The sequence below is a fragment of the Chiloscyllium plagiosum genome, unplaced genomic scaffold (genome assembly GCF_037043375.1).
Source record: "Chiloscyllium plagiosum isolate Xiang-an unplaced genomic scaffold, Cpla_swu_hap1 HiC_scaffold_28, whole genome shotgun sequence".
NCBI lineage: Eukaryota > Metazoa > Chordata > Chondrichthyes > Orectolobiformes > Hemiscylliidae > Chiloscyllium > Chiloscyllium plagiosum.
The window spans coordinates 17,330,401-17,355,945 of record NW_028270166.1 but is presented as its reverse complement, the minus strand read 5'-3'; the positions used below and the strand labels follow the sequence as shown (position 1 = coordinate 17,355,945).

The window sequence follows — 25,545 nt, the reverse complement described above, 5'->3', positions numbered from 1 at the left end:
TGTAACCTGTTAAATTGAGCTTCCTTGCTATTTTTTTTATTGTATTAGTAAACAGTTATGCAGGGACCATATGGCTACATAAAGTTGTGTACAAAGATGAACACCAAACTGGTAGCAAGTCCAGGCTTGATGCTCCTATTGTGGACATGGTAATGATGTCACTTGTAAAATAAGTATGGCAGTTTCAATTAATAAAATGGTTAAACATTACAACTTATGATTAGATTCCCTACAGTGTGGAAACAGTCCCTTTGGCCCAACAAGTCTACACAGACCATCTGAAGAATAACCCACCCAGGCCCATTTCCCTCTGACTAATGCACCTAACACTATTGGCAATTTGGCATGGCCAATTCACCTGACCTGTACATCTTTGCACTATGGGAGGAAACCGGAGCACCCGGAGGAAACCCACGCAGACACATGGAGAATGTGCAAACTCCACACAGTCACCCGAAGCTGGAATCAAACCAGGGGCTCTGGTGCTGTGAGGCACCAGTGCTAAGCCACTGTTAATGGGACATGATTTTGTAAAAATCCATGTTGTGTTCCAATATGACATTGAAAATGCTGATTTAGTGTGGTATTTCATTCTTGTCCAAACCATGGTCAAGTGTTGTGCTACTTTAGACTTGCCAACATTTCTATGCTATTCCAGCAGTAGTCTCAGGTAAAATGAAAAGTTTTGTTTTTACTCAGCCACTCTCTACTATACCTAACCCACCCACACAGAAACAATGCTCTTTTAGGGATATGTTTGGCCAAGGTTATTAATGGCCTGGTCTGCAGTTGTTAAATTTAACAAATCAGGAAACATTTGGGAGTTTTTGCATTTTTGTGCTTAATGGCATTTACCCATTGAGCCAGTAAGGAACTAATTTGTTATTTCTATCTTTTCCATAGCAAGGTTTTGGAAATTCCCCTTCCTGCAACATTTCTGCAATGCAACAGCGTCACCTTGTGGAATCATGAAGTACGTCATTCTAGGCAATAATTGGTTTTAAATTCCGGATTAGTGGTGCTGGAAGAGCACAGCAGTTCAGGCAGCATCCGAGGAGCAATATAATCGACGTTTCGGGCAAAAGCCCTTCATCAGGAATAAAGGCAGAGAGCCTGAAGCGTGGAGAGATAAGCTAGAGGAGGGTGGGGGTGGGGAGAAAGTAGCATGGAGTACAATAGGTGAGTGGGGGAGGGAATGAAGGTGATAGGTCGGGGCGGGTCAGGGTGGAGTGGATAGGTAGAAAAGATGTTTGGAACTAGGGTGAGGTGGGGGAAGGGGAAATGAGGAAACTTGAAGTCCCAGATTGATGGCCTGGGGTTGAAGTGTTCCGAGGCGGAAGATGAGGTGTTCTTCCTCCAGGCGTCTGGTAGTGAGGGAGTGGCGGTGAAGGAGGCCCAGGACAGCATGTCCTCGGCAGAGTGGGAGGTGGAGTTGAAATGTTGAGCCACAGGGCGGGGTGGTTGATTGATGCAGGTGTCCCTGAGATGTTCCCTAAAGCGCTCTGCTAGGAGGTGTCCAGTCTCTCCAATGTAGAGGAGACAGCATCGGGAGCAACGGATACAATAAATGATATTAGTGGATGTGCAGGTAAAACTTTGCATGTGGAAGGCTCCTTTAGGGCCTTGGATGGAGGTGAGGGAGGTGGTGTGGGCGCAGGTTTTGCAGTTCCTGCGTTGGCAGGGGAAGGTGCCAGGATGGGACAGTGGGTTGTAGGGGGGGGGGTTGGACCTGACCAGGTAGTCACGGAGGGAACGGTCTTTGCGGAAGGCGGAAAGGGGTGGGGGGGAAAATATATCCCTGGTGGTGGGATCTGTTTGGAGGTGGCGGAAATGTCGGCGGATGATTTGGTTTATGCGAAGGTTGGTAGGGTGGAAAGTGAGCACCAGGGGCGTTCTGTCCTTGTTACGGTTGGAGGGGTGGGGTCTGAGGGCGGAGGTGCGGGATGTGGACGAGATGCGTTGGAGGGCATCTTTAACCACATGGGAAGGGAAATTGCGGTCTCTAAAGGAGGAGGCCATCTGGTGTGTTCTGTGGTGGAACTGGTCCTCCTGGGAGCAGATACGGCGGAGGAATTGGGAATACGGGATGGCATTTTTGCAAGAGAGAGGGTGGGAAGAGGTGTAATCCAAGTAGCTGTGGGAGTTGGTGGGGTTTGTAAAAAATGTCAGTGTCACCGCTGCTCCCTCACCACCAGACGCCTGGAGGAAGAACGCCTCATCTTCCGCCTCAGAACACTTCAACCCCAGGGTATCAATGTGGACTTCAACAGTTTCCTCATTTCCCCTTCCCCCACCTCGCCCTAGTTCCAAACTTCCAGCTCAGCACTGTCCCCATGATTTGTCCTACCTGCCTATCTTTTCCACCTATCCACTCCACTCTCCCCCCCCCGCCCCCGACCTATCACCTTCATCCCCTCCCCCACTCACCTATTGTACTCTATGCTACTTTCTCCACACCTCCACCCTCCTTTAGTTTATCTCTCCAAGCTTCAGGCTCTCTGCCTTTATTCCTGATGAAGGGCTTTTGCCCGAAACGTCAATATTACTGCTCCTCTGCTGCCTGAACCGCTGTGCTCTTCCAGCACCACTAATCCAGAATCTGGTTTCCAGCATCTGCAGTCATTGTTTTAACCTAGTTGATGTTAACCCTACTGCGAATCCTCTTGCAAGGATGCCTGCCTTGAAGACGTTTTCCTCCTCTCTCTCCAAGAATCTCAGGGAGTCCCACTGCAACTCCCAGGTAATTTCCTCTGTCCTGAAGCTCTTCAACCATGTCCTGAAACAAACTCGCTACCACAGCCACATTTGCTTCCTCAGAGCCTGCCTCCGTAACCAACTCATCCCACACGCACTCCGGACCACTTTTAAACCAGCAGAGTTCGGACCCGAACAGGACAAACAGTACAGACGACAGATTCAAAAACACCAGCAACAGTTCTCCTTCAAGATCCTCCGCTCCACGCTTGCAGCAATGCGCCGGCACCTAACCACTCTACAGTCAGCCCTGCCTCAGCTGAGGGCCACACACTCTCAGAATTGCAAAGGACCCACTCTGTATGACATCCTCAGGAGACTTCATACTCTCAACAAACAGTATTTCAACTCCATCTCAAACATCAAAAACTGTAAGTACAACAAACTTTTATCTACCCACCTCCATAACCAGCACTTCTCAAACATTCCAGAAGATTGCCCTAGCCTCTGGAACTGCTCGGACGCCATTAGCCGTGCAGCTGCCACCCCCACGCTGATTGATGTCACTTCTCCCATCATGGCCACTCCCACAACCACTTCCACCCCTCACAATTCCTCATGCATCACATGTGACATTGTTTCCGCCCCTTACATCATCGCTAATGTCACACACTCAGTGACTTCTGCCACCACTCCCGCCCCCACCAACGCCACGGACCTGCATTCTACTGACACGTCCCCCACAGATCCCACTGTTACCATTCCTGGCCCCCAGAACCCTGAGGGGAACACCACCCCTGCTCGTGACTCCACCCCCATTTCCCCCACCATCACACCCACTCAAGTTACTGGCTCCGCCCCCACTCCCATCTCCACACCCACACCAGATCTCAGTTCCCAGCCCTGCTGAGTTTTCAGACCTTCCCCTCACTGAGGACGAACGATCAGTCCTCAGCAAAGGACTCACTTTCATCCCCCTCCGTCCACGCATCAATGAATTTAATACACGCCGTGATGTCGAACACTTCTGCCACTGCCGCCTCCGCCTCCGAGCTTACTTTCACAATCAGGTCTCCCGTCCACCTTCCAAGGACCCCTTCGCCCACCACCAACAAACTGCATCCACCTGGACACCCCGCGCTGGCCTATTACCTGCCCTCGACCTCTTCATCTCCAACTGCCGCCGGGACATTAACCGCCTCAACCTGTCTACTCCCCTCCCCCACTCCAACCTCTCACCCTCACAATGTGCAGCCCTCCAATCCCTCTGCTCCAATCCCAACCTCACCATCAAGCCAGCAGATAAAGGGGGCGCAGTGGTAGTCTGGCGCACTGACCTCTACACCGCTGAAGCCAGCTCCATCACAGAACACACCAGATGGCCTCCTTCTTTAGAGACTACAATTTCCCTTCCCACGTGGTTAAAGATGCCCTCCAAAGCATCTCGTCCACATCCCGCACCTCCGCCCTCAGACCCCACCCCTCCAACCGTAACAAGGACAGAATGCCCCTGGTGCTCACTTTCCACCCTACCAACCTTCGCATAAACCAAATCATCCGCCGACATTTCCGCCACCCCAAAAAAGACCCCACCACTAGGGATATATTTCCCCCACCACCCCTTTTCCGCCTTCCGCAAAGACCGTTCCCTCTGTGACTACCTGGTCAGGTCCATGCCCCCCTACAACCCACTCTCCCATCCTGGCACCTTCCTCTGCCACCGCAGGAACTGCAAAACCTGCGCCCACACCTCCTCCCTCATCTCCATCCAAGGCCCTAAAGGAGCATTCCACATCCATCAAAGTTTTACTTGCACGTCCACCAATATCGTTTATTGTATCCATTGCTCCCGATGCAGCCTCCTCTACATTGGGGAGACTGGACGCCTCCTGGCAGAGTGCTTTAAGGAACATCTCTGGGACACCCGCACCAATCAACCACACCGCCCCGTGGCCCAACATTTCAACTCCCCCTCCCACTCTGCCAAGGACATGGAGGTCCTGGGCCTCCTTCATCGCCACTCCCTCACCACCAGACGCCTGGAGGAAGAACGCCTCATCTTCCGCCTCGGAACACTTCAACCCCAGGACATCAATGTGGACTTCAACAGTTTCCTCATTTCCCCTTCCCCCACCTCACCCTAGTTCCAAACTTCCAGCTCAGCACTGTCCCCATGTCTTGTCCTACCTGCCTATCTTCTTTTCTACCTATCCACTCCACCCTCCTCCTCTCCCCCCCCCCCCCCCCCCCCCACCCCCGACCTATCACCTTCATCCCCTCCCCCACTCGCCTTTTGTACTCTTATGCTACTTTCTCCCCACCCCCACCCTGCTCTAGCTTATCTCTCCACGCTTCAGGCTCTCTGCCTTTATTCCTGATGAAGGGCTTTTGCCCGAAACGTCGATTTTATTGCTCCTTGGATGCTGCCTGAACTGCTGTGCTCTTCCAGCACTGCTAATCCAGAATCTAGTTTCCAGCATCTGCAGTCATTGTTTTTACCCTTTGAAATAATTGGTTTTATTCTTGGTCATCTTGTGATTTATCACTCAGTGAGCAGTTGGTCAAATGGCCACTTTGTGATTGAGTTTTGGCAACTGTGTGGGATCAATTCCCATAGCAGTTGAGGTCACTTTGAAGGTCCTGCCTTCTCTCTCCTTGCTTGATGTGTGATGACCCTCAGGTTAAACTTGCCATCCCTCACCAATGAAAGATCAGCCTATGTACCCTGGGACCATGACCAGTTTCATTTTCACAGTTAAGTTCCATTCATTCCATTTCAGAAAGCCCAAACATGCCAATACCTAACAAATGTTGGTTTCCATATTCCCTTGACTTAATACACCTATAACTACACTAGTTTCTTGTTTGGATAGCAGGCATTTTAAAAATATTTACTATAAGATTTGTGAGAAATTAAATATTGGTTTGAATTCAGTCACTGTAAAACCTAAATTAACTGTGGGGAGGAGGAGGAAAAAAGACAGGTTGGTTTGCAAGATAGCTGTACTGTTAATTTATGTAGAGTAGTAAGTTCCTTGACTTTATCTACAGGAAGATAATAAAAGTGGTCACTCAGGAAAAGGTCTCAACCAGTGTTTGGATAAACTAAAAGGCAACTCAAGTCCAGAAAATAAATCCCACTTGATTTGTTACCTATAGTAGCATATATTTTGAAAATGTACTGAGTGTAAGCGATTTTCTACATCATCTGGAGTCATTTTCCTGCAAAGGATTGTGTGCAGCAACAAAAACTTTATTGTAATGTCAAAAGGCATTAAAGTTCTGATATTAGTGTTCACAGATGAAGGCTGTCAGTTTAGTTTTGCAATGTTACATGATAGAAATAAGGATGTACTATGAAGAAACCGGTGGATGAAATACATGAGACCTGCGTAAGTGGTGATTGAGTGAACCAAGCAAATCTCTAGTGTTATGAAGGTTTGCAATTTATTATTATTTGAGAACTTTAGAACTCAAGTGGATGAAGAATGGATTTTTGTTTTTCAACTCTGTGAAGAAGCAGCTTTTGTATTTTAAAGGTCAAAGTCATTTTGAACACTGAGTTCAAAACAGCATTTGCAACAAGTAATTTGATGTCAATTAAATGATCAGCACGACAACAGAGAGCTAATTTCTACAGTGTTTGCTGACTTGGTTTTATAATCACCAGAGAGAATACGAGAACCAAGTTTATGTAGGAGGAAAGGTTCACAACAGCGTCCAAGGAGTCAGGACTGTGGAGAAGTTCTAAGGTACTTAAAAATGAGTGAGAAGGAAGCTCCAGAAGCTGAAGACCGTGGAAGTGTCAGAGAAAAAGACATCCTACATGACTTTTGAAATCCTGAGTTAAGGGAGCCCATGTGAAGTAAAAATTATCTCAATTAATCGTTTGTTTTAAGGGTCTCTGGGAGAGACATTAGCTGAAGAGAATAGCATCTAATAGCATGCAGGCACTTGTCAAAAGAAAACTGATTAATGTGTGCTAGCTGAGCAAGAATCTTTTGTGTGGTAATGGTTGTAACTCTTAAGTGGTTTGTGTTTATAAAAGTAACCCTTGGATAAAAGGGATAAATGTTTCTTTGAGTTTTGTAATTGTTTAGTGTAACTTGGGTTCATGTTTTTCTCATGTATAAACTTTTCTTTTGTTAAAAATAATTTGTCAGGTTTTTGTGAATATGTTCAACGACCAATCTCCATGATGATTTTTATTTCTGATTTCGTTTATGGTCTACTTTATGGTTTTATTTTGAGGTCTGACATGTCCAGTGTTAGCATCAGCTGGGACTGCAATATTTAAAATAGCAATGAAAGTAAAATTTTATATTAGTTTGGACATCTGTTAGCTCCCTAAAATCTGGCATATGTGGGTATTCAAGGTTAGGAAATAGTTTGATTTTTAACAAAGTATTAATTAGAATTTTCTGCAACTACTCCATTCATATTTTGATAATATTCAATTAAACATCAGAAATTGCAAAAGGAAGGATCACTTGTCATATGCTGGAAGATGTGATGAAAATAGGTGTATTTTGGATAGAAATGATTTGATATAGATTTACGTTGAAATTCAGTTATGTTCATTTGTAAATGGATATGTAGGAAGATTTGCTTGCATTAAGAAGGACACAATTCTTTTGGGTACATTTGTTTTGAGTAAATGGTAAACTTTGATACTGATCTAAATTCAGCTGAAAGATCTCTACTTTAGCCCCTCGTCAAAGGGAAGTTAATTGATTTCGATCAGTCATGCATGACATTGCTACAGTTGTCTTTCTGGTTAGGCAGGGAGACAAGATAAGTTTTGCAATCCTGAATGGTATTTGGATTTTGTTGCTTGAAAGTGCATATGCATTGATGGGCCACTTTCGCCTTTAATGTTTCCCATTATGACATAGTCTCAAGACAGTTGTTTGTATAGAATGACCACTAGAGCATAATATTTGTGATATTTTTTCCCCAGTGTGAGTAGTTTACTTCCTGTGGGGAGGAAAAGTAGATTGAAATGGCTTTAGGTGAAGACATTTTTTTTTTAAATGTACCCCTCTTAATGCTCATACAGTTTTTATTTTATAAAAGTATTATTTATTTCTTGCTTCCTGCGATAGAACTACCAGTGGAAAAGCCAGTATTTATTGCCCATTACTAATTGTCCTGTGAAGATGGTTTTGAATGGCTTCATGAACCACTGCAATCCACATGGTGGAGGTACTACCACTGTTTTCTGGTAGAAATTTTGACCCAATCCAATGAAGAACATGACAAGATTGTACATGACTGAGTGACATGCTTGCAGGTGATGTTTGCAAAAATTGGGTCCCATGCCATCAGTGACAGTGATGTTGCCAAAGAGACATGGACAAGTATTCATTATAAAAGCAGAAGTTAACTTGAAGTCCAACCACTGTAGATTAATGATTTGTCATCACAGCAATGGCTAGTGCTGATTGGTTGTCGACTGTCTCTCCAGAAAGAAAGTCTGGTCCAAACATTTATATTCTAAAATTGTACTTTGTCCTTCAAGTGTCCAAGAATTTTCTTCAAAAATAGTTGAGAAATTAACACACATTTGAACTTATTCATGTAGCTTCTCATTTTTAAAATTAGTATTACTTATTCAGGTGTTGATGGCACTATTATTTGAATTAGAACCTAGAACATAGAACAATACAGCGCAGAACAGGCCCTTCAGCCCTCGATGTTGCGCCGAGCTGTGAACTATTCTCAGCTCGTCCCCCTACACTATCCCAAAATCATCCATGTACTTATCTAAGGATTGTTTACATCTCCCTAATGTGGCTGAGTTAGCTACATTAGCAGGTAGGGCATTCCACGTCCTTGCCACTCTCTTGTTTTGTTTTATTTTTACTTTTCAGGTGATGTTATCTGTTGAAGCATCTGTTGAAGTTATAAAATTAGAGGAACAAATCATATGAGCGAACCTTATCCCATGATGTTATATGAAGCTGTCTGTACTATTGCTCACCGTGAGGCAGGATTGGTGCGGCTATCTTATTTTAATGTAGAGATCTACAGGGCCTATTTGGTCTAGTGTGGCAGAAGGTAAAAAATTTAGTCTAATGAGAGGAGGTTCTCATCTTAAACAATGTGGAGTTTATTGCATGTTAGCAACAAATTCCAAGTTACACTGATATGATGGACAGTGCTATAAAGACTGCAGAGGACCTGAACGAGCAGTTCTTATTCCTCTGAGATTTAACACTGTCTCCCAGCAAATTCGTATGATATTGCCTTAGTCCTTAAGGTACTCCTATTAACCCTTTCAAACCCTTACACACTTTAACAACAGGACACAGTAGTGAAAGTGGAAGCTAAGTTACTTGCAACTTTGGAGGATTCTAATTGCATTGGTCATCAGAGCAGTGAATGCTTCCATCTTGCTAAGCTGGAGAGTAACTGAGACCCAAAAGATCTGTTTTTGTGAAAGCATGCTTTGATATCACTCCCGATCCTGCTGCAGTCAGAGTGGAACTTCTTGGTTGACCTACTTCTGTAATTGCTTCAATTCAAAACCTGCTACTGCCACACAGCACCTTCCTTCACATGACACTGATTGTATCTATTTTGACAGATGGCACTGACTGTATCATTGAAAGTACTCCTGTGTGTGATGAGTCTTGTTGTCCTGCAGTCTAAAATTGATCCAACAGATGGTGCTAAGGTTGCTGTTTATCTAACATTTACCTGGCACACAAAATAGCCTCTCGCAATTGCATTTTTAAGCCGCAGTGTTAGAGGGCATTGAAGTAGAGATCATCGTGCATATCATCTAAATTAGTGCCAGTACTATTACCAAATGGCTCAAACTAAAGTTTTCTGATATCTGATATGAGTGGCAATATGTAACATTATATTCTCATCACTAATAATGCTACTAGAAATCCTTAGTTTCTTGCCAACAAGCGTGGAACAAGAGCACTCTCTGTGGCTGGTTGACCACCAAGGATAACTTAAAATATCAATGTACGTTAAGAGATCAATCAATGTTTTAGATAGAAGATCCTCTGCAACTCCATTAACACTAATCTTGTGTGAATTTTGTAGTTAATTCCAATTCTGCCAGGATTCCTCATTCTCACACTCCGTATACATCATATATGCCTCTCATTTCATTGAAAATACTTGACTGGAAAAAGAAATGTATGGCTTTGGGACTAATTGAAAATAATGAGCTTAATGGTGTCCTATGTGAAACCATTTCATGAAATGTAACTAAGTAGTTGGGTTCTTGTAGGAAGAATGAGGCCGCTCAGTAGTAGTTCTTGTGGCTCAGTAGTAGTTTTCTGACCTCTGAGCGCAGAACGCCTTGGTTCAAACCCTAGCTGCACCAGAGGTCTGTAATAAAATCTCAACTGGTTTATTAGAAATGTCTAAGACATGCATGTATACATTTGCTTACATTCGGTGCTACTGCCCACTTTTCCAACTAAATGGGATAAAAGTGGATATTGGAAGCAATATTAATTGTAGAATACCTTTACAAAAACATACTTTAGGAAACAGTTGTAAGCATTTTTTTTTAAGGTAGTGTTCTATCAGAACCAGCTGAAAGGTGCTACTTTAAAATAAGCAAGTTGCTAAATATAAAACTGGTTATCAGATTCCCTGTGAGAGTCTCTCGCCATTTGATATTGAGTAGATTTAATGAAGATGACTAGTTTGAATAACACCTAGCACTACATCTTAGGTCATCTAAGGAGGGCCATACTGTTCAGGAGGGATATTAGAAAGGACTTCTACACAAAAAGTGGCAGATGTTCCAAATTCTCTTTGACAAATGGCAATAGATGCTGGATCAGTTAATTTTAAATCCGAGTTGGACGTTTTTTTGTTAAGCAAAGCTATTAAGGGATATAGGCCAAAGGCAGGTAACTGGATGTAGGCCACAAATTAGCCATAGTTTTAATGAATAGTGGAACAGGCTCGAGGGGCTGAATGGCCTACTCCCTAAATATCAGTTACCTGTCATGGGCCATGCTCTCCATGTTACAGATGAAGCATTTGAATGATCGGATTGAGTGGTTTCCATGACAAAATGACAAACTGATGATTTTCTTTTAATATGTGCCTTAGTCACCTTGAGCGTTTAGAATTTCCTTTTTTTAATGCCTGTGCCTAGTCTCAATCTTCTACTCTGCTGCTGTTTTCCTTTTAAAACAAATTGCCTACTTTTGTAATGAGAAGAAAATTACTTTTGTTGAACTCCGGAAAAGAATCTGTCGATCCCACAGGCATTTTCCCAAAATGTTTTGGTAAAAGCATAATACTAAATAATATAATGGTGTGTTAGAATTCACTTAGGGTGTTTGTCACAGCAGTTCAACGGGCCTTTTTATATTAAAAACAGAAATTGCTGGCCGACTCTGATCTGACAGCATTTATGGAGAGGAAAGAAATGTTCTGAGGAAGGGCCACTGGACTTGAAACATTTAACTCTGCTTTTTCTGAGTTTTTCCAGCAATTTCTGTTTTTTATTTCAGATCGTCAGCATCCGCTGTTGATGCACTGTTTGCATGCATGTTGCCATTGGAAGCTATAGATTGTGATAGCAGACAGTCAAATATTCTTGACGTCAAATTGATTTGTAAATGTATTTCAGACTTAAGGTCTGTTTAGAGGCTGTGGATGCTGTAATGACTGATCATTTCAGTATAGGAGTTGGGATGTTATGTTGTGGCTGTACAGCTCATTGGTGAGGCCACTTTTAGAATACTGTTGTACGATTCTGGTTACCCTCCTATAGGAAGGATGTTGTTAAACTTGAGAGGGTGCAGAAAAGATTTACAAGAACTGGAGGTGTTGAGATATAAGGAGAGGCTGGATAGACTGGGAATTTTTCTTTGGAGCATTAAAGGTTGAGGGGTGATCTTGACAGAGCTTTAAAATCTTCAGGGGCATGGATAAGGTGAATAGCCAGGCTCTTTTTCCAAGGGTTGGGGAGATCAAAACTAGACTGCATAGGTTTAAGTGAAAGGAGAAAAATTTTAAAAGGACCTGAGGGGTAACTTTTTCATGCTGAGGATGGTGCATATATGGAATAAGCCGCCAGAGGAAGTGGTGGAGGTGAGTACAATTAAAAGGCAGCTGGATGGGTATATGAATAGGAAGGCTTTAGAGGGATATGGGCCAAATTCTGGCAAATGGGACTTGAACAGATTGGAATATTTGGTCGGTGCGGTCAAATTAAACCAGAGGCTCTGTTTGTGGTCTGAGACTCTACAACAGTATCCGGCAACCAGAAATCTTTACCTGCTTGTTGCCTGCCATTGGCTTGTATTGAAAGGATTTACAGGTTGATCGATGGTCAACCAGTTTGGTGGAGTTAGGCATACACCTTTTGTGACCATAAGTCCTGGAGTGGCACTTTATTATTTATTATTCATTTGTGGCATTTGGACATTGCTGGCTGGTCTTGAGAAGGTGGTAGTGAGCTGCTGCCTTGAACCATTGCAGTATTCCTGCTGTGGGTTGACACACACATTAGGGAGGGGATTCCAGGATTTTGACCTAGTGACAGTGAAGGAACTTAAGTCTGATTCCTCAGGCTGAGACACAACTCACTCCACTATTAACAACATAATACAATGCAATGGGAAAAGAAACAACATAGACTTGTGAAGACAGCCTCATAATAAAATGCTTCACAGTCAGTGAAATAGCTCTGAAGTGTTGTCACTGTTGTAATGTAGGGAAGACCACAACCAATTGCTTTTTGTAGGATTCTGCAACAGAAATACAATAATGATGTGATTACCTGTTTGTGTGATGCTCATTACAAAAAACTTTGGTCAGGACTCCAAGGAGAATTCCCCTGCCCTTCAGATAGATGAGTGGTATCTTTTTGGTTCACCGGTGAGGGCCTTTGTTCCTATTTTTCAATTAAATATTAAACCAATGACAGTGCAGCATTCCCTTAGTATTGCATTCAGTGTTAGTGTCTCACTCAAGTCTCTGGACTAGGACTCAAACTAACAACCTTTTGCCTTTTCAAACCAATCATTTAGGACTGAGATGTGCAGAAATTACTTCACGCAGAGGCTTGTGAATCTTTGGAATTCTTTACCCCTGTTGGTTGTAGTTGCTCCTTTGTTGAATATTAAAAGCTGGGGTAGATAATATTTTTGTAGATTTTCAGAGAATCAGCAAATATAAAGATAGAATAGGTGGAGTTGAAGCCAAAGATTAGCCGCAATTGTTATGAATGGCAGAGCATGGTCCGTAGGTGAAATAGTCTATTCATATTTTCAAGCAAAGTAGTGATGGCCTAGTGGTATTATCAGTAAAGTATTAGTTCAGAAACTCCACTAATGTTCAGCATGGCAAATGTTGGGAATTTGAGTTAAATTTTAAAAATTGTGGATTAGGAATCTGCTGACACCATTGTCAACTGCCATCTGGCTCACTAATGCCTTTCAGGGAAGGAAATGTGCCGTCCTCACCTGGTCTGGCCTGCATGTGACTCCAGACAGACAGCAACGTGGTTGACTCTTAACACTCTGTTCAAAGGAATCTAGGGATGGGTAACAAATGCTGGCCAGCTGGTGGTGCCCATATCAAACAAACAAATTTTTTTAAAAAAAGAAACGTACCTTTAAGTCATTATCATTGCTTCTGTTATTAAGAAGGTATCAATTAAAAAATGATAACTTGAAATAAATTTCTCAAATTAACCTTCACTGCTCAATAGGAGTAGGCCATTCAGCCCTTTCAGTCTGTTCTGCTATTCAGTTGAATTGATTAATAACGACTCCAATTATTTTTTATTCCATAATGTTTAATACTATTGTCTAATCACTTGCTACAATCAGTTGTGCGTGAATCTTTTGAAATTCTCTGCCTCAGAGAGCTGTGAATACTCAGTCAATATGTGTATTCAAACCTGAGATCTATGTGGTATTAATTAATCCAGAGCTACAGTGACAGGATAGAAAAGTAAGCTGCATTAAAGTTCAAGCTTTGTTTCATTGAATAGTGGAGGCTTCCTCTTACACTCGCGCAAAAGTTACCAAACACCATTTTGAAATATTGAGTTGACCTGACCCCAAACTTTTCTGGGAGGTCAAATCTTGAAACTAAAGTACAGTTGAAACAAAACAACAGTACAGTTCCCCCTGTTTTTAAGAATCTGTAATTGATGTTCATAAGGAAGCAAATACTGTTCATTCTTGACAACTGTATGGCAAGCAAAGGGATACTACAACTTTAAAGTTGTATTAGCATAGTTATATCTGAATGGATAAACTTTGTGGATTTGAAAGAATGTTCAGCATCTGGTTTTGTTGTCAGTGCCATGTACATAAATGCAATGGGCACTGTCTCACTGACAGCTCCGTACAGATATCTTAATAGGGTTGCTTGATGACACAGTCGAGCTTTTTAGTAATAAATCTTTTTACTGGAATCAAAACCAGAAGAAAAAAAGAGAAAACAATTGATTCACTGATATGAAACTGATGGGATTTTGTGGCACACATTGCTGGATTATTTGCCCTTTGACAGTTTTGGAAAGGAATATTCGCTTGATCTGAGCGTGGATCTCAGGAGTTGAAGTGTCCTTGTTGTTCGGGCCCAGCTGATCTTTCAGCAGTAATTAAGTCTGCATCTTGATTTTCAAGGCTGGAATCTCTTGAACAAGGATTTCTTTCCATCTGCCTTTGCAGTCAACACCACCACCCACAAGTGGGTGAACAAACTGCCCTTTCAGACAGACCGAGGCCTCAGCATGAAGATGACTTTGAGAGAAACATGGTGAGAATCTTCAGATGAAATGATCCCCATGCTTAAAACATGTCACTCCCTAAGGTCTGTTTGCTCACAGCAGACTTTTATGTTCTATTCATTTTCTCTCAAAGTCTGAAGCTGCAGAATTCTTTGTCTTTCGCCCCTTATCTCTGCAAAGTTTAGATTTTAAAAACTGAGTAAAAACTCTAATCATGTGCTGATATAAAATAATGTATACAGTATCTGAAGCTGAAATGAAAAGTCTCAAAATTCACTTCCAATAAGATGCAACCGGGAAGGGAAAAATACACATTTGGGCATTGTCCTTTATGGAAGGTCGAAGCTGATTTGGTAACCTATATTTCTCGTTTGGATCCTGAGTCTCCCACACACTTAAAAATTTATGTTTCAAACCATTTCCTTTTAAATTGGGAATCTCAGTTCTTTAATCTCTGTTCTCAACTGTTTTTGTCTAATAGAAGATGTTGTGATATATCTCAAAACTAGTATATCTTTAAATGACATGCTCATGATATTGTCTTCATAACGTAGTACCTGCTCTGATGATACAAAGGTTTCAGACTCCACCTTTGCTCACTTCCATCAAGTGATTACAGCTACTGTTTGTAACTGAGTGGCTTAATGAGCACAGACTGAAGTTTCTGTGACTAATATGTGTATACATCAGCAGCTTTAATAATTGTCTGTTAAATCTTTCAGTATGGCATTGCCCATGTTTAATGCTGATGTTACAGGAGCTAATATGGCTTATTTTGTGCAAATATCCTCCGAAGACTAAAGCCCATATTGTGCAGTGGATCCGAAAGGATCAGAAGGGGAAGAAGGGAGGGGGAGAGAGAGTATGGTGAAACACTGTGCTTGTGTGTATCTGTTGGAAAGTGGTGACAGACCGTTGTCAGAAATAAGCAATTGTCCCTTTGCTAGGAGGGTATCGTACAAAGTTTACTGATGTTCAAATGTGTTAATCTCATGACAGCAAAGAAAACATAACTTCTAAACTGAAGTGTGACCTGAAATATGATTGAGACAAGTAGTACTGATGGGTCCCACTTTCAATTCGTGATAGGCAGTACTTGAGATGGATGTCTCCAAGCTTTATCTGTACACCTCCATGTGTACTGTCACACTCCAACACAATTGTTGCTTATTAACATTTTGCATCAATATGAATAAAAGTTCTACACTTAGATTTATTTCACAAGAAAAATGGAGAATATTAAGATAGTGGTTGTACATTCCTATGGGTCTACACTTCACAGGATATACATTACAATGGCTTAATGCAGTAGTTACTAATTTTTTTGTGTGTGTTGCATAATCAGCTATCATGACAGTAATAAAATGGGCACAATTAAAAGCCATTCTTTGAAAATATTTACCAGTTCATTTATTATGGTATAGTCTTGTAGGCAAGCAGATTTTAAAAAAAACTGTTGCATAAACAAGTTGAGTATAATATGAAATTTGCAAAAGACTGCATAAAGTTTTTATCATTCGCATTTTCGTCATTTGCAAATTTCCCCAGACAAGGCATTACAGAAGAAGGGCTTATGCCTGAAACGTCGATTCTCCTGCTCCTCGGTTGCTGCCTGGCCTGCTGTGTTTTTCCAGCACCACATTTTTCAACTCTGGTCTCCACCATCTGCAGTCCTCACTTTCTCCAAGGCATTACAGAACAGTCCAGCACAGGTCACCATTTCTGTGGCAACTATGATGACATGTTAAATAATTACATCTGCATGCACATGATCTGTAATCCCCTATTCCTGCCTGTTCACGTGTCTCTCTAAATGATTTATAAGTGTTGCAATCTTATCTACTTCTACCACTTTCACCTGGCAATGTTTTCCAGGCACCTACCACTGCTGTGTTTTTAAAAAGAAGCTTGTCTCACACAGCTTTAATCTTTCCCCTGGTCACTTTAAACCTATACTCCCTTGTGGAACAGCCACTGGTCCCAGATCATTATCAGTAAGAAAAACACTCCTTCACAACTACCCTCTGTTTTCTATGACCAAGCTAATTTTGTTTCCAACTCACCATGGATTCTGTGTGACTTAATTGTTTGGATCAGCCTGTCATAAGGGACCTTGTCAAATGCTTTAGTAAAGCCCATGTAGATAACATGCAGTGCCCTACTTCAATCATCTTTGTTACTTTCTCAAATACCTCAATCAAATTTGTGAGAGAAGACATTTCCTGCATAAAGCCATTCTGACCATCCCTCATACATCGGTCCAGTTTCCAAATGCAAGTAAATCTTCTGCAATAATTTCCCTACCACTGATGTCAGGCTCACTGGTCTAAAATTACCTGGATTATCCCTGTTGCCCTTCTAAAATAAAGGAAAAACATTAGCTATTCTTAGGTCTTCTGGGACTCTGCCTTTTGCTAAAAAAAGGATACAAAGACTTCTGTCAAGATCGCAGCAATCTCCGTTGCCTCCCTCAGTATTCTGGGATAGCTTCCAACAGGCCCTGGGGAGTTAACGTTTTTCAAGACACCCAACACATCCTCCTCCTTAGTATCAACATACCGGTCTCTTAACATCATTCATGTCCTTCTTGATAAACACTGATGTGAAGTCCTCATTAAAGACCTCACCCAATTCTTCTGGCTCCATGTATAAATTCTGTTCACTCTATTACCCATTGTGGTGCTAATGGTTACTTATCAGTGGTTATCACAGCATGTAACTTTATACAGTAGGAGGTTTCACCCAGCTATATCATTAATAGAGATCTCTAGCTCCTGTTATTGTTTTAATTTCATACATCATAATATCCTTTATCCAAAACCCTTGGAGCCAGTTGTTTCTCAGAATTTGAAATTTTTAGGATTTCAGAATAAATGACATTTTCAGTGAAATAGAAAAAATTACCTAACAGCAGTTGCACGTGTGAATAGTGAAAGCAAGCTAATGTTTCGAAATGACTCAAAATGTTAGCTTGCTTTCGCTCAGTGGATGCTGCCTGATCTGCTGTGATTTCCAGCAGTTTTTGTTTTCAGTTCCAATTCTAGCATCTGCAGGAATTTGTTCCTAAGATCTTAGTGAATGTGGACGTAAAGCAGTAGACCCTTCATTCCCTCTCTGAAGCCTGTTTGTTTACTTCGGTAGCTTCATGAGTAATTTATTCAGCATTTTATTGCCCTTCATCTCCCTGCATCCACCCTATCAATCAAGTACCCACAGTCACACCCAGCCTTCTCTGATCTAAAGAAAACAAGCTGAGTTTATCCAGTCTCTCTCCGTTTCCAAAACTTCCCATCCCAGGCAACATCCTGGCGAATCTTCTCTGCACCCCCTCCAGTGTAATCCTTCCTATGGTGTGGTGACCAGAAATGCACACAGTATTCTAGCTGTGGTCTAACCAAAGCTCTGTGCAGCTCCAATTTGCAGCTCTAAGCCAACATTAGATTTCCAGAGGACCCTGCTCAGCTTGAGAAATTTTTCACTGACAATGGTGCTCAGCATGTCTTATTCCAACAGATGGTACATTGAGTGAGGTTGCTGAGGTGTCAGCTGACCTATTAAAATCTGAAAAGGACCAAATTGAATTTAGGAAATTAAGAATTCAATTTTTAAAAATGCTAATGCAGAACTCCTAAAGGGATACCAAGCACCCAGAGCTTTATCTCTGGATTAATCATCTACTGATAATGCCACAAGCAGGCCATTGCCACCCTGAGATGCCACAAGAAGGCTGAAGTTTAGTTCAGTATTCCAAATGACAGAAATGTAATGACTCACTCTTTATGGTTTTAACCCGTGAATTGTGCTGTTATGGTTCTTCCCGGTACAGTATTTAAATCAACTGTTGAATCTTGCAGTTCCAAACTCTCAAAAATGCTTAATGTTTGAGGTGAGGTGGGGTGGGGTGCTCTGGCACTCTTGCTGTCTACCAACTGTACCTCAATAAGGAGCCAGGATAGTGAGGGCGGATAAAGCTGAGAAGATGAGTGAACAGTGTTTGTGGTGAAAATGTCCTCCTTTCCCAAACCAGTTTAACTTTGCCTGAAAGACCATCATTATTTGATTGAGCTAAAGGTGCCCAAACTGTGTCCTGCAGGCCTCATACAGCATTTCCCTCACCTTATCTATGCCCCTAATGATTTTATAAACCTCAATAAGGTCCCCTCAACCTCCTACACACCAGTGTAATGACTATAGCTTTTCCTATTCTTACAAGAGGTATAGTTATATTGTACATTCTGGGGCAGTATTCACTTGATGCAATGCTACAGAAAGACAGGGCAGATTAATAGGATAGTTGAGAAGGTATACTAGAGGCTTTAATTTTATCAGTTATGGCATAAATAACTTCATAAATGATAATTTCATAACCTTACACAAGAAGCATCAATGACCAGGAACAAATCATATAAGCTGGAGTTTCAAATACAGAAAGGTTATATTGGAAGATTTTGCAAAATATTGCTTCTCCAGTTAAGGTCCCTTTCTGTCCTGTGTGCGTTGCTTACTAGTGAACCTATCAGCAGAAATTGCAGGAGGGAACCAGCCTGTGATTGGAGGAGCTTTGAACAGCCTGGGGCCTGGGGTCATGAGCCTGGAACAGCCCAGAGCCTCGATCAATATAATACAATCATAGAGCACAGAAACAGACCCTTTGGTCCCACCCGTCCACATCTACCATGTTCCCACATTAAACCCGAGATAATCCACCTGCCTGCACTTGGCCCATATCGCTCCAAACTTTTCCCACTCCATGAACTTAACTGTCATTTAAACATTGTAACTGCATCCATTACTTTCTCTGCCAGTTCATTCCACACATGGGCCAATCTCAGTAAAAAAAAAAAGCTGCTCCTTTTTAAATCTTTCTCCTCCCCTTCAAAATATGCATATTAGTTTTGAATTCCCTCACCTTGGGGAAAAGACCCTTGCCATTCACCTTATCTCCTAATGATTTTATAAACCTCAATAAGGTCACCCCTCAACCTCCTACACTCCAGTGAAAACCGTCCCAGTCATTCCAGTCTAATGAATATATCTTTTCCTATTCTTACAAAAGGCATAGTTATATTGTACATTCTGGGGGAGTATTCGCGTCTTGCAATGCCACAGAAAGACAGGACAGATTAATAGGGTAGCATACTGGAGACTTACAATCTATGCCATAGCTAATAAATGTAAGTGTAGGGAGGTTAATTTGGAGCTGTACAGCTGGAATACTGTGCGCATTTCTGGTCACCACACTATAGGAAGGATTGCACTGCAAGGGGGTGCAAATGAGATTCGCTGGATGTTGCCTGGGATGGAGCATTTTAGCTCTGAAGAGAGGCTGGATAGGCTTGTTTCCTTTAGAGGAGAGAAGACTGGGCGTGACTATGGGTACTTGATTGAAATGTATTAGATGAGCAGCATGACAATGTGGTTTGGGAGAATAATTCTAAAGTGAAGGGCAAGAGGTTTAGAGTGAGGGGATTTTTTTCATCTAGAGGGTGGCAGTCTGGAAGGGGGTGTAGTAGAGGTGGGAAACATCACACCTTTTTAAAAGGATGTGGATAGGCACTTGAAATGTCCACATTCAAGGCTGCTGGAAAGTGGGATTAGTCAAGATAGGTCGATGGTGACTTGATGGGACGGAGGGTCTCTTCTGTTCTGTGTGACCCTGATTCATTCAGGTTCAAGATTAGAGTGGTGCAGGAAAAGCTCAGCAGGTCAGGCAGCATCTGAGGAGTAGGAAAATCGTCATTTCGGGCAGGAGTCCTTCAGGTGTCAACTGAATTCAGTGAACCTACATTTGAGGCACCCATTACAGTGCTGTCACTGGTTGCCAGCAGATGGCAGTATATCTCAAGTTGTGACTCAGCCTCTAATCGGCAGTCACTGTCACATTGTTTCAGAAAGTTTGTGATCTCAGTGTGAATCATGTCACCACAAAGTAGTGTGTGATCTCAGTGTGAATCCATGTTGCCAGAAAGTAGTGTAGCTCACGTGGCTTTCTAGCACAAGTCCACCGTGAGCTGACCTTTTTAATGGTGTGTTTATTTGGAACAAAAGTTATTTTATTATGAAATAAGTACCTAATTTGACATTTGACATTGGGGATTGAATCCACAAACGTGCTTTTAATGTGATTTTCTTTAGTAGTGAAGTTTTTATTTTGAAATATTCCTGGTGTAACATTATCCCTTCAAATCTTTTCATTCGGGCAAACACGAGTTTTATCTCTGCTCAGACCTTTGTGAGTTCTGGCACACCAGGTGTGGTGATGCATTTGTTATCGATACTGATTTGAGGGCAACTACCATCAGCAATTTCCAATCTACCAAGAGAAAAAAGTGCCACATACATGTAAAAAGAGATAATTACCATTCGTGTTAAATAGGCAACTCATGTGCACCTATATGAATCACAATGGCTCTTAATTCAGAGCAGAAGTGCTATTATTTTGAGTCATAACTCTAGATAAAAGAAAATAAACAATGACCATTACAATGTTTTTCCTTTGTTAAATGACACTGCTGTATCATCCAATAAGTTATGGGTTGTGTATTTATTGAAAAAGAAAAGAAAATCAAAAATATCTATGTGTCTACAGTACTAGTGAGCAAGGGGAATATAAGGGTGAAGGGACAGTATTTTGCATTCTGAAAAATATAACGAGACGAGAAATTCCTACTCCTTTAATTTCTTTAATTGTGTCCTAATGTATCCAGGTGCCTAATGGTGTAGACGATTTCTCTCCGCTAGCAGCATAAATGTCTGCGGACATGTGCTGCCAAGCTAAATGGCTGGACTTGGTGGTTTCATTTCTGAAAGGAGTTTCCATACAGGGACAGAAATTCATAATCTGGATGCAATGCCCACTTTCCTGTGGCTGGGTAATAGACCGGAGTGCGCTTTGCATTGGCTGGTAACAGGGCATCTGACCATACTGGAGAAATATGAGAGAGGATTGTGTTTGTAGGAACTAAATGGTTTGGGTCAAAGGAGATGAGAGCGTCTAACACAGTGGGTAGTGAAATTTATTGAGTGAGAGTTATTCAGAGGATTTTGAAAGGGGAGGGAAAGAAGAGGAAATACCAGGAGGTTTACATTAACATGATTATGAATTTCTTTGAAGAATCGTTGTGAAATCTAATTTGGAAATCAGACCTTTAAGAAAGTGACTCACGGAGGGCTGGAATTAGGGAGTGTTTGGATTATAGTGAATGGATAAATGGTTGCATGCAATTGAACACTGATGACATATTGTAATGATTTTTTTTATTATAGTCTCCTTGTACTTTGTTTCAACTGTTGAGTTTGGATGTGTTGCTACTTGCCTTTGTTAGGTCAAAATGCTACAAGTCCCTCCTCCCCCAGCGCGTGAGTCATAGAGATTAGTGTCACTGAGGTTCAGGGTATTTGGGAGCTGGGTTATCTTGAGTTAGCAAAGTTCAATCACAGTCGTAGTACTCGGAAACTATAACTGTAAGGAGGGGGTGGCAACGTGATGGTGAACATTGTCACTGGAAAATCATGAGTAGGGTTTTGGTGATAAGATCATCTGGATCTGCTCTGACTAGTGTTAATGGCCTGGTTAAGCTTCTCCTGGAGTACCCAGTACAGGAAAGATATTATTATAGAGGGTTCACCAGGTTTGTTCTTGGGATGAACACAGTTTAGGCAAACTGAGACTGATTCCTCTAGACTTTCAAACAATGAGATGATCTCATTGAAAGTAACAAAATACTTAAAGGGATAGACAGGGTAGGTGCAGCTAAGATGTTTCCCCTGGTTGGAAAGATCAGAACCATGGGTAACAGTTAAAAATTAAGAGGTGCCAATGAGGTCCAAGATGAGAAATAGTTTTGCTTAGAGAGTTGTGAACATTTGGAATTCTCTATCACAGTGAGCTGATGAGCAGCACAGCGGCTCAGTGGTTAGCACTGCTGTTTCATAGCACCAGGGACCTGGGTTTGATTCCTGCCTTGGGTGACTGTGTGGAGTTTTTACATTCCCTGTGTCTGTACGGGTTTCGTCTGGGTGCTCCAGTTTCCTCCCACAAGCCGCAAAGATGATTGGTCCTTCAGTCCAACTTGTCCATGCTGACTAGACGCCCCACCTGACCTAGTCCTTTTTTGTCAGCATTTGGACCATATCCCTCCTAACCCTTTCTATTCATATACTCAACCAGGTGCCTTTTAAATGTTGTAATTGTACCTGTCCCCACCACTTCCTTTGGCAGTTCATTCCATACATGCACTACCTTCTGCATGAAAAAGTTACCCTCAGGTCCTTGTTAAATCTTTCCTCTCTCACCTGAAACCTATGCCTTCGAGTTTTGGACTCCCCCACCCTAGGAAAATGTCCTTAACAATTCACCTTATCCATGCCATTCATCATTTTATATCCCACTGTAAGGTCCCTCATCAGTCTCTGATGCTTCAGGGAAAATAGCTCCAGCCTATTCAGCCTCTCCGCAGAATTGTATGCAGTATTCTAAAAGTGGACTAACCAGTGTCCTGTACAGCTGCAACATGAAATCCCAACTCCTATGCTCAATGTTCTGTCCAATGAAGGCAAGTGTAACAAATGCTTTATTCTCCACCCTGTTTACCTGCGTCCCTGTAGTGTTACCATTACATTAGTTTTAAATTTCAGATTTTTTTTCCTTTTAAATTAAGATATCATCATGAGGATTTGAATTCACACTTTGAGGACATTAGCTGGGGCTCTGGATTACTAGTAAAGTGATATTACCACTACACTATCACTGTCCCTAGTGCTTGATTACCTCCTCACTTTTCCCCATGCTTGTTGAGTGATGCGATCAAGGTATAGTTAGCAAATTGTCTCTATCTAATCAAGACAGAGATATCAATGGCCCTCTGTGACCAGTGGTTAATTTACTAGATAACGTGATTGCTCCAGATATCTGTATTCCTCGTCCTCCCAACCATTCAAGTTCATATTTTCATTGCAGCAAATCATTTTCTATTCATTTGTGATAAAAGCATTCAGTTGTACAGTGTGCCCCCATCGTGCATCACTCCTGTTTGATCCACCTCCTAAATTTTTACAAGTAAGTTTTTACTAGACATAAAAAATGAGGTTCGCAAAACATCTGTTTGTTTTGCATCACACGCAAGTCCTTTGGCTGTACTTCAATATATACTGTTATCACTTTGTTCATATTGTACAAAATAATATGCTGTCATGTTTTCAATACCAGCAGTACAATCTATTTTACCATTGTGGAAAGTCTTAATCTGATCCAGTAGTTTCCGCTGAAGTGAATTATGAGCAAGCATTGGAGATACTTCGGCTTTTCAGGTGGAAAAGGGGCATCTGACAAATGATCTTGGAGAGGCACGCAGATAGCTGAGAAAACGCAGAAGGCAAATGCAGAATATTACCTTCACTTGTGAGAGGACAGGTAAGGACACAGGCTCGTGAAACGCTACTTTAGAAATGCCACGAAGAATTAAACTTCTCAGATAGTATGAACAATAGTTGGAATGATTCCCAGAGGAAATATAGGTGTCAAAATCATTTAAGAAATGGTTAATGATATGGAAAATGGTTTGCTCAGTGAGTGAAATAAAGACAGACCAAAAGGTCTTTCTCAATTGTCATGTGACCTCAAAACCTTTAGTGGGAGATGGCAGCATAGCCTTTTTTTTAAAAATGTAACCTATTTTTCTAATCAACATGTTCAGAGATGTTATTACACAGGTGGGAATTGAACCTGGGCCTTCTGGCTCAGGGGTCAGGACACTATCAGTGTGTTACAAGAGATTCCCTCCCCACCAGCACAATTGTACTGTCACTGGACCAACAATCTAAATTGAACTAGGCTAATTGCCTAAAGGGTTCAAATCCCACCATGGTAGTTGGTGGAATCTACTTCATAGATCAGAAACATAAGTTCATCTAAATAATAGTGCATGTCTTCTTCCTGGGGGAGCCATGACACCAGACTCTGCCTGAAGGTGCTACTCAGGTCACTGTGGTCTTCATAGTACACAGGAATGGCTAGTATTAATACTATTTCCTGGATTGGCCACTATGGAGCTGCAGGACTGGCTGTGACCCGTGCCCTGGCTGCAGTGAGCTGGGAACACATTGGCCAGAGGCCTGCCCATTGCCTACTATGACAGGACCCCCTGATTAACGGGTACCTCCATGGACTTTGGGAAGACCACATCATTTTATATTATGTATTTTTAATTGTGGACTAAAATGGAAAAAGGACAATTTGAAAAACCAAGTTATGTGAAAGGAATTGCTGCACTTTAATAAGCAAGTTACTGAAACCCATTGTGGTACGGTATTTACAGTTCTTCATAGTTTAAGCAGTGATGGAAGATGTCTAATGGAGGCCCTGACACTGGGACGTGTATGCAGAATGCGATTTAGCTGGCAACAGATAACTGATTGGTTTATGCAATTATGACCAATTGTGGATATTCAAGGTCATCAGCTTTCTGAATGCTATTTGGATAGCTAAACAGCTTATGTGTGACTGATACAGAGAAGCCTTCTCACTGCTGAAAGGAGTGAGCGAGTGCGTGCATGTGTGTAGTAAAAATGCCTGAAGCCTGAAAAAAAGCCAGCTAATTTCTCCCACCAGTTATTGAGAGCTGGTGTATTTCACTGGTCAGTAAGAAACCTTGTCTCTTGTGAAGAAGTGAAAGAACCTAGACTGAGGTGGTTAAGGAACTGATAGTCTCATCAAGCAAAAGGAGCATCTCAATAGACCTTTTAAACAGGTGCTACTGAACTGCATTTCCCAGATTTCTTTCCCTCCAATAATAAAGTCAATGGTTTTGTTTATGTCCACATGTAGGTGAAGAGAAAAGGTAGTTAGAGTGTTGATGACTAAAGCCATATGATGATAGTTGATAGCTGATTACTTGTTGTTAAAGTTATTTATTTGTAATAATTAGTGATTCCTGTTAAGTACAGGAATCTAGTCAGTATCTTCTGTTAACTTGATTCAAACAGATTAGGCACTTTGTGTGCTTTAATTAAATCATTAATTAAAGCCCTGATAGTAGTGGGGCTTGAGAATCAAGCTGAGACTATAGTTCTTTGACCACCTTTCTCCAGGTAGTAAGAGATTGACTTCTTTGAAA

General features: G+C 41.8%; 1 protein-coding gene across 1 annotated transcript in view; it reads left to right on the top strand.

Annotated features, from left to right (window-relative positions):
* Positions 1-25,545, top strand: part of rnf126 (ring finger protein 126) — a 91,552-nt gene that overhangs the window by 51,145 nt on the left and 14,862 nt on the right. The window contains exon 9 of the mRNA XM_087976019.1: positions 904-973. Within this exon, the coding sequence (XP_087832145.1) occupies positions 904-972 (69 nt within the window). The 3' untranslated portion in view covers position 973. The remainder of the gene's footprint in view (positions 1-903; positions 974-25,545) is intronic.